The following is an 11,405-nucleotide window of genomic DNA, read 5'->3' as shown; positions in this document are numbered from 1 at the left end:
AAACTCAAAAATATAAATAAAAGTGAAATACGTGCAAAAATATATAAATTATTTATTTGAATAAATAAAAGAATAAAAATGCAAGTAAGTGGGTCGCCTACACCATACACGTGTGTCACTATAAACAAAATCAAATACAAAAACGTGTCGCGCTCCACTAATAAAATTTATATGTGAAATATGCACAAAAAGATATATGCATAAAATGAATAAATAGAATTCAAAATAATTTTGAATTATATTTATTCTATATATATATATATATATATATATATATATATATATATATATATATATATATATATATATATATATATATATATACATACACACACACACACACACACACATACATACATACACACACATATATACATATACACATACACACACACACTTTCATTTATTGAATTTTTTCACATTTATTTTATTTCATTTTTTTTTTACCTTAAAATGTTTTTTAATCAACTTTATTGCCATCACAAAGCGTGAACAACATCCCTTATGATAGCATGGGCAGTGACAGGTCCTCTATACTGGGAAGAGCTGGGGCTCTATTAAGACTCCAGACTTCTCTTCTGCCTTAACAGCATCTGAACAAACTGAGATTGGGTTGATCAGATGCAGTTACAAGCCGGCAATGGTTGTTTACTACAAAGCAAAAACTGGAAGTGACAAAATCCTCCTCGCTTCCGGTTTCATAGACTGTAGAGATGATCAGAGAATTTATGTTCCGTCTTCATCTTTATGGTAATTGGCAGAACCCACGGCTTCCGTCCCGGGCTTCCCAGCAGAACAGGAAAGCCCGGGAAGCCAGCAAAAAAAGCCACATATAAGCGATCCACCGGCTCTATAGCCACTTGGATTGTTTTTACATTATTCAGATTGTTGCTTTGAAGAAAAAAAAAAAATATATATAATACCAGGGTCATGATTGCAACCTGCAGCCATGACCCCTGTAGAACCATTTAATGCTGAGGACGTATGGGGACACCTAGGGTTGGGAAGTGATTACAAATGTTTTTTCATGCCAATGCCCTTTATGCACGGATTATAGTATCTTATTTCTATGTTTTGTATAGTCTATTAAAGCCTTACTGGACTTTCAGTTAAAAGGCCAACTCCATGTTTTAAACCAGGCTTTGTGTACATCCATATTTAGGGAGAAACGCAAAGTTACATATTCCATCCCCCCAAAACCAACTGCTCCCCCCCCACCTAAATCACAGGATGCTTTTTCTGTAGCTTATTCACTGGGATTGCTCCGGGGAAATACTACCAGTCTCATCTGACAAGGCAGCAAAGAGTGCGCAGACCACGCTGGCACCCCTCCTCCCTCACCCTCTAGTAGTCCAGTTTGTACTGTAATATGGACCTGAGACTGATAGAGCATGTGCAATGCACCCATGGTGGATTGGTTTCAGTTGCAATGCTCTGCAGGCTTCAAAAGCAAAAAAAAAAAGTAAAATTAAAAAGGTGCATTAATCATGAGAAACGTAGCTGCAGTTGCTACTCTTAATTCAGCCAAAGATTCCAGATGCATCAAAATAAAAGATCAGCAAAAAAAAAAACACAGGAGAGGACTGACCATCTGGAAACTTGGGCCACTGCCCGAGGGCCTGGGGTCAGTAGGGGGCCCATGAGATGCCCTGGTAACTTTTTCATAGGCTTTTTGGAGTTTGGGCAAGGACACAGGGGCCCCATGATCCCCTATTAAGAGCCCGGGGTCAGTAGGGGGCCCATGAGATGCCCCTGGTACCTTTTTCATACACTTTGACTTTGGGCAAGCAAACGGGCCCCATGATCCCCTATTGCCTGGGGGCCCCATGAGTTGTCAGTCCGCCCTGCTTAAAGGTTAACTTTCTTTAGAAAGCAGCATCAGCCTGAGTAAAAAAGCCTGTCCCCTTCCAGCATGCTGCAGAGAAGGACCCTTGCTCTCTGTGTGGAAACAGGTATCTCTCTGCAGAGGTCGGACACACCCCCTCCTGAGTCACAGCTCTTTTAAAAAAAAAAAAAAAAAAAAAAAAAAAAAAAAAAAAAAAAAAAAAAAAAAATCGGCAGACAGAATGAGCTCGGCAAATTGGACAGCTCCTCAGCCACTGGTAGTCACCTCTAGGGGGCACGTGACAAAGCAGGAGCACAAGTTGTCACCCTATAACAGGAAGTGCCTGAACATGGCAGGATCACCAGGGTTGCTGGTTTAAGTTGCAGACTTAAACAGCTGAAAACAGCTTTTGAAAGCTTCGATGAGATTTCAGGAACTGGCTTTAAAATTTACTTTACTGGATAGGTCCAGCTAAAGAGGTTTCAAAAAGGCAAAAAAAAAAAACATGCATTCCCTGCATTAAGGTAACAAATGTTCCAGTGGAAATATCGTCCCCTCACCTTCCCTATACTTACCTGATCCATAGCTGTGCCCTTCCACAATGGCGCTGGTCTGTCTCTCTGCTCACAGGATAAAGAGGCAGCAGGCCACTGGCTCCTGCTGCTGTCAATCAAATCCTGCCGAGAGCAAGGGGTGGGACCAAACATGCTGTGTGTCTATGGATGCACAGAGCCCGGCTTGGGAGCAAACTCACAGGTGCATCCCTAAAGGAAGTGGCTGAAGGAGTAACCAGAAGATGTTTGAGGCTGCTCTGTGCCAAATCAAATACAAACGTGTCGCGCTATACACACACACACACACACACACACACACACACACACACACCACACACACACACACACACACATAAAATATAATTCAAAATTATTTTAAATGTCATTTAAATCTCTCTCTCTCAAAATTATTTTAAATGTCATTTAAATCTCTCTCTCTCTCTCAAATATTTTAAATGTCATTTAAAATCTCTCCCTCTCAAAATTATTTTAAATGTCATTAAATCTCTCTCTCTCAAAATTATTTTAAATGTCATTTAAATCTCTCTCTTCTCTCTCAAAATTATTTTTAAATGTCATTTAAATCTCTCTCTCTCTCTCTCAAAATTATTTTAAATGTCATTTAAATATCTCTCTCTCTCTCTCTCTCAAAATTATTTTAAATGTCATTTAAATCTCTCTACTCTCTCAAAATTATTTTAAATGTCATTTAAATCTCTCTCTCAAAATTATTTTAAATGTCATTTAAAATTATTTTGAATTATATTTATTCATTTTATGCATATATTTTTGTGCATATTTCACATATAAAATTTTATTATTGGCGCGCGACACATTTGTATTTGATTTTGTTTATAGTGACACACGTGTATGTGTAGGCGACCCACTTACTTGAATTTTTATATTCTTTTTATTTATTCAAATAAATAATTTATATATTTTTGCACTTATTTATATTTTATAAATTTATGGCGGTTTTTTAATTTTATTCGCCCACTTTACAAAGATATGCATGTACAAAATACACCATATTGCACAGAGCAGGTAATTACAATATGTTTTGATTAAAAAATAGGAAACAAAAAAAAAAAAAAAAAAAAAAAAAGCTTTAAAAATGTTTCAATGTTAATTTTTTTAATGGTGACCACAAACATCAGATAATCATCTTACCTTTGATCTACAATACAAACTTCCCGTCGATGGCGTGCCGCGAGACGTACTCTGTGGATTTGACTCTGATCTCCCCGTTGATAGGCTGCGGTACTATGTGCGGGTGTAAGCGACCAATGGCGACAAGGCAGCTAAGGTTACAGCCCTCGCTCTCCGGCTCGTTATCTTCGTCCAGCCCCATCTTCGTAGGCGGCCAGCTCTTCAGATACCCAGTGCTGTGTATAGTGCAAAAACTTTTTCCTGTCCCCTGCAAAGAGAAAGATCCGAGATGAGCATCGGAATCCTATTCCTTTCGCCGCTTGAGTCCGGCTTGCAGGGACTAGACCAACCTTTCTTTTTCGAACAATTGGAGGGGAAATCTTTGTCTTCTACTTTGACTGAAGGTCGATTGCATTTCATTCTGCAGAAAAAACGATCGCCGGGCCCCGGAACACAGCCGCGACGGTCCTGGGGTGATATCGGTCTTGACGGGGAGCCCCGCTGCGAAGAATCAGACGCGAGAAATAAAAATACGTCCTTGGAAATGTGTTAGAGCTTTAACCATTAACAGGGCTGGAGGAGGGTATTAGAGGGGGACACCAAAGGGGGAGTGTCCTCAAAAAGCTTGCCATTGTCCAATCACCTGAAGGTACCGGCCTACAACTTGGGATCTAGAAACACTCCACCTGTGTCCTGTGTGATTAAGATATTATTTACGTTTGTTCCTAAAGCAGTGGTGTCCCTAACGGGGTGCGGGTCGCACCGGGTGACACCCATCACAGGGGGTACAGGAGCAGGATGCCGGCACAGTGACAGCTACCCCGCCCCAGTGTAGCAGTGAAAGGAGTATCCCCTAAAGCAAAAAATAAATAAAAATTGAAGCCTCCCCACCCCCACATACGCAGACATTTTGGTTCGGTTTTCGGACACTTGCATTCTGGATTTTCGGCACCATAATTTTCATTTCGGGGCACCACTAGTACTAACCCTTCAAAAACAAACTGGCAGCATACATACAGTGAAAGAAAAATATTTGGTCCCCGGCTGATTTGAATGTTCACCCCTCACAAAGAAGAAATGATCGGTCTAAAAATCGAAGGTTCGGTGTAACACTGAGAGACAGAATACAACAACAAATTCAGCAGAAATGCGTCTAACAAATGATGACTGATCTGCATGTTCAGGAGGGAAAGAAGGATTGGATCCCCTTCACAAAACATGACTTAGTACTTGGTGGCCAATCCCTTGTTGGCAATCACAGAGGTCAGACGTTTCCTGGAGTTGGCCCCCAGGTTCGCACACATCACAGGAGGGATTTTGGCCCACTCCTCTTGGCAGATCCTCTCCAAGTCATTAAGGTTGGTGGCTGACGTTTGGCAACTCGAACTTTCAGCTCCTCCACAGATTTTCCATCGGATGAAGGTCTGGAGACTGGCTAGGCTACTCCAGGACCTTAATGTGCTTCTTCTTGAGTCGCTCCTTTGTTGCCTTGGCCGTGTGTTTTAGGTCATTGTCATGCTGGGAACACCCATCCACCACCCATTTTCAATGCCCTGGCTGAGGGAAGAAGGTTCTCACCCAAGATTTGATGGTACATTGCCCCGTCCAGCGTCCCTTTGATGCGGTGCAGTTGTCCTGTCCCCTTAGCAGAAAAACACCCCCAAAGCAGAATGTTTCCACCACCATGTTTCACAGTTGAGATGGTGTTCTGGGGTCATAGGCAGCATTCCTCCTCCTCCAAACATGGAGAGTTGAGTTGATGCCAAAGAGCTGGATTTTGGTCTCATCTGACCACAACACTTCCCACCAGTCCTCCTCTGCATCATTCAGATGTTCAGTGGCAGACTTCAGACAGGCCTGGACATGTGCTTCTTGAGCAGAGGGACCTTGCGGGCACTGCAGGATTTCAGTCCTTGTCGGCGTAGTGTGTTACCAATTGTTTTTCTTGGTGACTGTGGTCCCAGCTGCCTGGAGATCATTGACAAGATCCTCACGTGTAGTTCTGGGATGATTCCTCACAGATCTCATGATCATTGACACTCCACGAGGTTGAGATCTTGCATGGTGCACCAGACCTAGGGAGACTGACACTTGTTTTGTGTTTCTTCCATTTGTGAATGATTGCACCAACTGTTGTCACCTTCTCACCAAGCTGCTTGGCCATAGTTTGGTAGCCCAGTCCCAGCCTTGTGTAGATCTACAATCTTGTCCCTGACATCCTTGGACAGCTCTTTGGTCTTTTCCATGGTGGAGAGTTTGGAATCTGATGGTTTGATTGCTCCTGTGGACAGGTGTCTTTTATACAGGTAACACAATGAGATTAGCAGCACTCCTTTAAGAGCCTGCTTCTAATCTCAGCTTGTTACCTGTATGAGAGACACCTGGGAGCCAGAAATCCTGCTGAATGATAGGGGATCAAATCCTTCTTTCCCTCATGAACATGCAGATCCGTCATCATTTGTTAGACGCATTTCTGCTGAATTGTTGTTGTATTCTGTCTCTCAGTGTTACAATAAAGCGAACATTCGATTTTTAGACCGATCATTTCTTTTGTGAGGGGCGAACAGTCAACATCAGCAGAGGAGCAAATACGCATTTCCTTCACTGTAGTTCATCCTGATGGGTTCCTTCTAACAGATCCAAATCTGAATCAGGAGGAGCTGCAGATATGACGTTTTCCTGGGAACACAATGATCAGCAGACCCCAAACTAGAACATACTTTTTGCATCGATGAGCCTCTCCCGGGGAGCCGTATCCGAAGAGGAAAAGCTGCTCCTTCACTTTGGCAATGTCTTTTGGATGGAGATAGTCGAACAAGCTTTGCCCGATAAGATCGTTCTGAAATAGGAGAGCGGAAACGTAACGATCAGCAGGACTTTCCCAGGATTCCGGATGACACAGGGAAGACAATGATAACGAAGCCATGTGAGGTCAGCAAGTTTAATCGTGCAACGGGCAGTTACATTGTTGCAGCTTGGACCAAAGTATAGTATGTGTTCCATATCTGGCCGATCAATCACGGCAGTAGCCACAGATTCTACAGTGATCCTCACTGTACAGGGGCCGTCATCACATCATCACAGGCGCCATGCAGGGAACGCCTTTTCCTCAATAAATGCAAGGCGTCTGTAACCCGGACAGGGTGGAGATCGTTACATCACGCCCCGCCTCTCCAACTCATCCAATCAGGGATTGCATTGCATTAATTGAGATGGTGAATGAACGGCGCCTGTAGCAAATGACCCCCAGTGTACAATATTCAGCAGGGGCCACTCGGCATGGGATCCGGATTCTTCACTTCCATTGGCCATACATAATGTACAGGGACTTAATTAAAAAAAAAAAAAAAAAAAAAAAAAAAAAAAAAAGTGTAAATGCATTGAACACCAATTAATAAAAACACACAAAAAAACCAAACAAAACTCCTAAATAAAAAAAAAAAAAAAAAAAAAAGGCAAAAAAATAAAAAAAAACAAAATAACACAAAAAAATAAAACTGGTGTAACAGATATTTTTTTTCTTCAATAAATTTGCACTTAGCATGACTGTGTTTATAGCGTTTATCCTTTAAAATAAAGAGGTCTCTGCAACAGCCATGGGTAGATCGAATCTTTCTGCAGTTTTCAGCTATCATATTTCAATGATACAGGAGGAAAAAAAAAAAAAAAAAAAAAAAAAAAAAAGAACACTTTGATTGGTTTAAAAAAAGGGCAACAGAGACCGTCTTTTTTTTTCAGGCGTTATAATGTGGCCTTTTGAATGACACCCAACAAAGCATCATTGCCTGCAGAATCCTTGGTAGTTTTTCGTATATGGCTGAACTCAGACAGCATTACCACAGCTGACCAGCAGAGGCCCCCACAGACAAGAGATTCCATGACCTGGCCGCTGTAGAATGAACTGTAATGGTAAATATGGGGGAATACTTACATAGCAGTGAATGTGACATTCACCAAAGATTCACAGGTTGTTATTCATTCCCTTTAATTTAGAAACACATGCAGCTGGAAGATTCACCTGCAGTGCATATCTGGTGAAAGTCACATTCGCCGCTTTATAAATACGCCTCTATACGATTACTATTCATTTATTTCAGGTACTTATATAGCGCCGTCAATGTACGCAGCGCTTTACATATATATTGTACATTCACATCAGTCCCTAACCCTCAAGGGGCGTACAATCTAAGGTCCCTAACCCTCAAGGGGCGTACAATCTAAGGTCCCTAACCCTCAAGGGGTGTACAATCTAAGGTCCCTAACACACATTCATACATACACATACTAGGGACAATTTATACAGGAGCCAATAACCTCCCAGCATGTCTTTGGAGTTTGGGAGGAAACCGGAATACCCGGAGGAAACCCACGCAGGCACAGGGAGAACATGCAAACTCCAGGCAGGTGGTGCCATGAATGGGATTCGAAATCGATGACCCCAGTACTGCCAGGGGGAAATGCTAACCACTTACCTTATAGTCGTAGGTTATCATACAGGACTAACAACTCATGGGGCCCCCGAGCAATAGGGGATCATGGGGCCCGTGTCCTTGCCCAAACTTCAAAAAAAAGTCTATGGAAAAAAAAAAAAAAAAAAAAAAAGTACCAGGGGCATTCATGGGGCCCCCTACTGACCCCGACCCCTGCCCGAGTTTCCAAATGGTCAGTCCGCCCCTGTACAGGACATTGTGTCCCAGACTGACCCCCACATCCCAGTAGCAGTCCCTGATCTATACACAAAATGGGGCAAATCTAGCTTTGTGTGAACATACACAGAACGCGATTGGTGGGACGCGATTGGTTGGGAAACCAGAGGTCTATGTAATAACAAGTTTTATAAAAACTGCCCAATGGCAGCAACTCAGCAGACAATAATCGTGCTCTCATTGGGGGAGTAGAATAGCAGGCAGGTGGGGCTCATCTCTAAAGTTAGACACCATTTATTTCCTGTTATGTATTTCTGGGGCACAGCAAGACCAGGACAGGGAGGAGTGGTGAGGTAAGCCAACGGATAGCAAGCTTGTTGACAAGAAAGTGCAGAGTAATGGTCCTAGGTCATGCGTCTTCACTTGCAAAATGGCAGGTGGCCAGGGCTTAGACCAAACTGTATTGCTTAATTGGAGTGGAGTAGAGAGTGGCTACTACCTATATATATATATATATATATATATATATATATATATATATATATATATATATACACATACATACATACATACATACATACATACATACATACACACACACACACACACACAAGTCAGCGAGGTATTTCTGTCTGGATATGGTGATGTATGGGGGTTCATCCGTGAGAGGCTGACATCTTAGCCCGTAATACATATCTGTAAGAAGATAGATTATACTATCTAATTAGTTTGTCCATGGGGTAACTCCATTTCCTTAAGAGATTATATATTCAAGCTGATAGGCTGGTGATCAAACTACAGTGCCTCTTTGTATGCCGCCTCTTCATCTAAAACAATATGCTATTTGATTTGGTCTGGTGTTATTAACCATTTGGATGTAAGGTAAATAATTGCAACAGTATCCAAATCATATTGTTGTGTGCAATACATTCCACTCCAATTAGGCATTCATTACAGCTGAGCATATACTTTCTATATATTTAAATAAAGGTTATATATTTTACATTCATCAATTGGCCAGATGGCACATAGTAGGGAAACGCACCTCCGTCCAGTATAGATTTTTTCACACACTATATTATATATATACACACACACACACACACACACACACACACACACACAGTTCTTCCCTTTCATGTGATGTTACTTTAACACGTCCCACCCGCCTAAACGTTACTGGTGACCAAGCACACCCCTTCATGGCAATGGTATTCCCTTTTGGCAGCGGACTCTTTCAGTAGCATAATGTACCTTGCCACACTGTAAAAAAATGGTTTGAGGAACAAAACAAGTTTGCGGTGTTGACTTGTCCCTCCAAAATTCTCCAGATCTCAATCCATTGAGCACCTGTGGGCTGAGCTTGAAAAAGTCTGAACCATGGAGGCCCCACCTCACAAACTTACAGGATCTGCTGCTGACAGCTTGGTGCCAAAAACCACAGCATACCTTCAGAGGTCTAGTGGGGTCCATGCCTCTGTGGGTCGGGGATGTTTTGGCGGTAAAAGACACCTACTCAATGTACGTACAACGCGCGCGCACACTTATTAAATTATTATTATATTTTTATGTATAATTTGCATATTATTTTTGTGTGTGTGGCAGAGTTTTGCTATACACAGTAGTGAGATCTGAGCAGCCCTCTCTCCATATAGAAGCCTCTAGCCTGCAAGTGATAATACGATATACTGTAGATGACACAGGGAATACATACTACTCTGGTTGGTTCTAGAGCTGCCAGGACAGAGAGCCGCCAGGACAGAGAGCCGCCAGGACAGAGAGCCGCCAGGACAGAGAGCCGCCAGGACAGAGAGCCGCCAGTCGTGCAAAACGTCAGCTAGCGGCTTCAGGGCGAGGAAAGTTGTATTTGTATTACTTTCAGCATGTGAGAGGCACAGAAAACGCATGGAACTGAACCCAAAAATGCCTTTTCAATGCACATGAATTTTACAATGAAATCTCCAACATTTGTAAACACATGCATGTATTGGAGCCTCATATCGGGGTCAGGGTAATGAGCTGAAAAGGAGACACATTGGAAGATCTGGCGTACCTGGCTATAATTGAGAATTTTGAAAACCGATTCTGACACAAATAGGATTTTTCCACGGTCACAGCCGACCACGAAGAGGAATCCATCCGCTGCCTGCAGGACAGGAGAAACAAATACCATCCATGAATATAAACCAGTTGAAGATACAGAGTCCCCGAACCACAGCCTGCCGGTCACATCTGCCCCGTTAAAAGACTTTATACAGCCCATAGTTGGGGTCAGTGGGGAATCCTCAATGTGCACAGACTGAGCATTTAGTTCAGCAGAGGCTGCCTACGGCCTCTGCTTCTTTCCCTGCCCCTACAGTCTCCAGTGCAGTTCCCCCCCCCATGCTGTGCTGTTATGCCTGTTGGTTGGTTGGTAGGACTGCCAGTGTGATAGAAACCAAATGACATGCTTGCCCTGTTCAGAGGAGGAAGGAATGCCCTCACCAGACCTGCTCCAGGTAAGGGGAGAACCCTGATGGGGGGGGGGGGGGGGGGCAGACCTGATGTCATGGTAGTGAGCCCTGATGGGGGGGCCTGATGTTAGGGTGGAGGGCCCTGATGGGGGGGGGGGGGGGGGGGGGGGGGGGGGAGGGGGGGCGGGGACCCGATCTCAAGGTGGTGGACGCTGATGGAGGGCCCTGATGTGGGGGCCTCAATGTCAGGGTGGTGGTCCCCACTGGGGCTCTGATGTTAGGGTAGGGGGCCCCAATGTCAGGATGGAGAACCCCACTGGGGACCCCGATGTTAGAGAACATTGGTGAGGTCCCTGATGTAACTGTGGACTCTGGTGGGGGACCCTGAGGTAAGGGGGTGGGGGCTGAGACTGATATAAGGGGGTGCCCTAGTGGGAACACTGATGTAAGGGGAGACTAAAGATCCTTCTCTTTTGTTCTGGATCATATCATACAAAACCCCCAACATACTAAAGACAAGAAATCTCTCTCTGTAGAACACATCTCTAGCTGAAGGATTTCGAATGGTATTATTTGTTAGATGCTCTCTGATCTTTAAAGGGGAACACTTCTGGCACGGATACGGCTACTGGGAGTGGAGGCAGCAAGGAACACAGAAATCAGCAAAGTGACGATGTAACTGTGCTCGTGTCTTCTCATCCATTTACCATGTGACCTTGGCTGTGAATGCGGTCTATTTACTACACATAATGGCAGCTCTGCACTCTCTGACCTCCTT

At 43.4% G+C, this 11,405-nt stretch overlaps 1 protein-coding gene across 1 annotated transcript in view; it reads right to left on the bottom strand.

The window, feature by feature from the left end:
- Positions 1 to 3,556: 3,556 nt before the first annotated feature.
- LOC149431537 (basic helix-loop-helix ARNT-like protein 1) overlaps positions 3,557 to 11,405 on the bottom strand; it is a 78,373-nt gene continuing 70,524 nt past the window's right edge. The window contains 6 exon segments of the mRNA XM_089665497.1: positions 3,557 to 3,789; positions 3,879 to 3,960; positions 3,962 to 4,029; positions 6,249 to 6,294; positions 6,296 to 6,367; positions 10,228 to 10,320. Coding sequence (XP_089521623.1) covers positions 3,557 to 3,789; positions 3,879 to 3,960; positions 3,962 to 4,029; positions 6,249 to 6,294; positions 6,296 to 6,367; positions 10,228 to 10,320 — 594 coding nt within the window.

The sequence above is a fragment of the Staurois parvus genome, unplaced genomic scaffold (assembly GCF_062004578.1).
Source record: "Staurois parvus isolate SC_StPar_1 unplaced genomic scaffold, SC_StPar_1.0 ptg002219l, whole genome shotgun sequence".
Classification (NCBI taxonomy): domain Eukaryota; kingdom Metazoa; phylum Chordata; class Amphibia; order Anura; family Ranidae; genus Staurois; species Staurois parvus.
The sequence above is the reverse complement of the archived record's forward strand: the minus strand, read 5'-3'. Positions and strand labels throughout refer to the sequence as shown.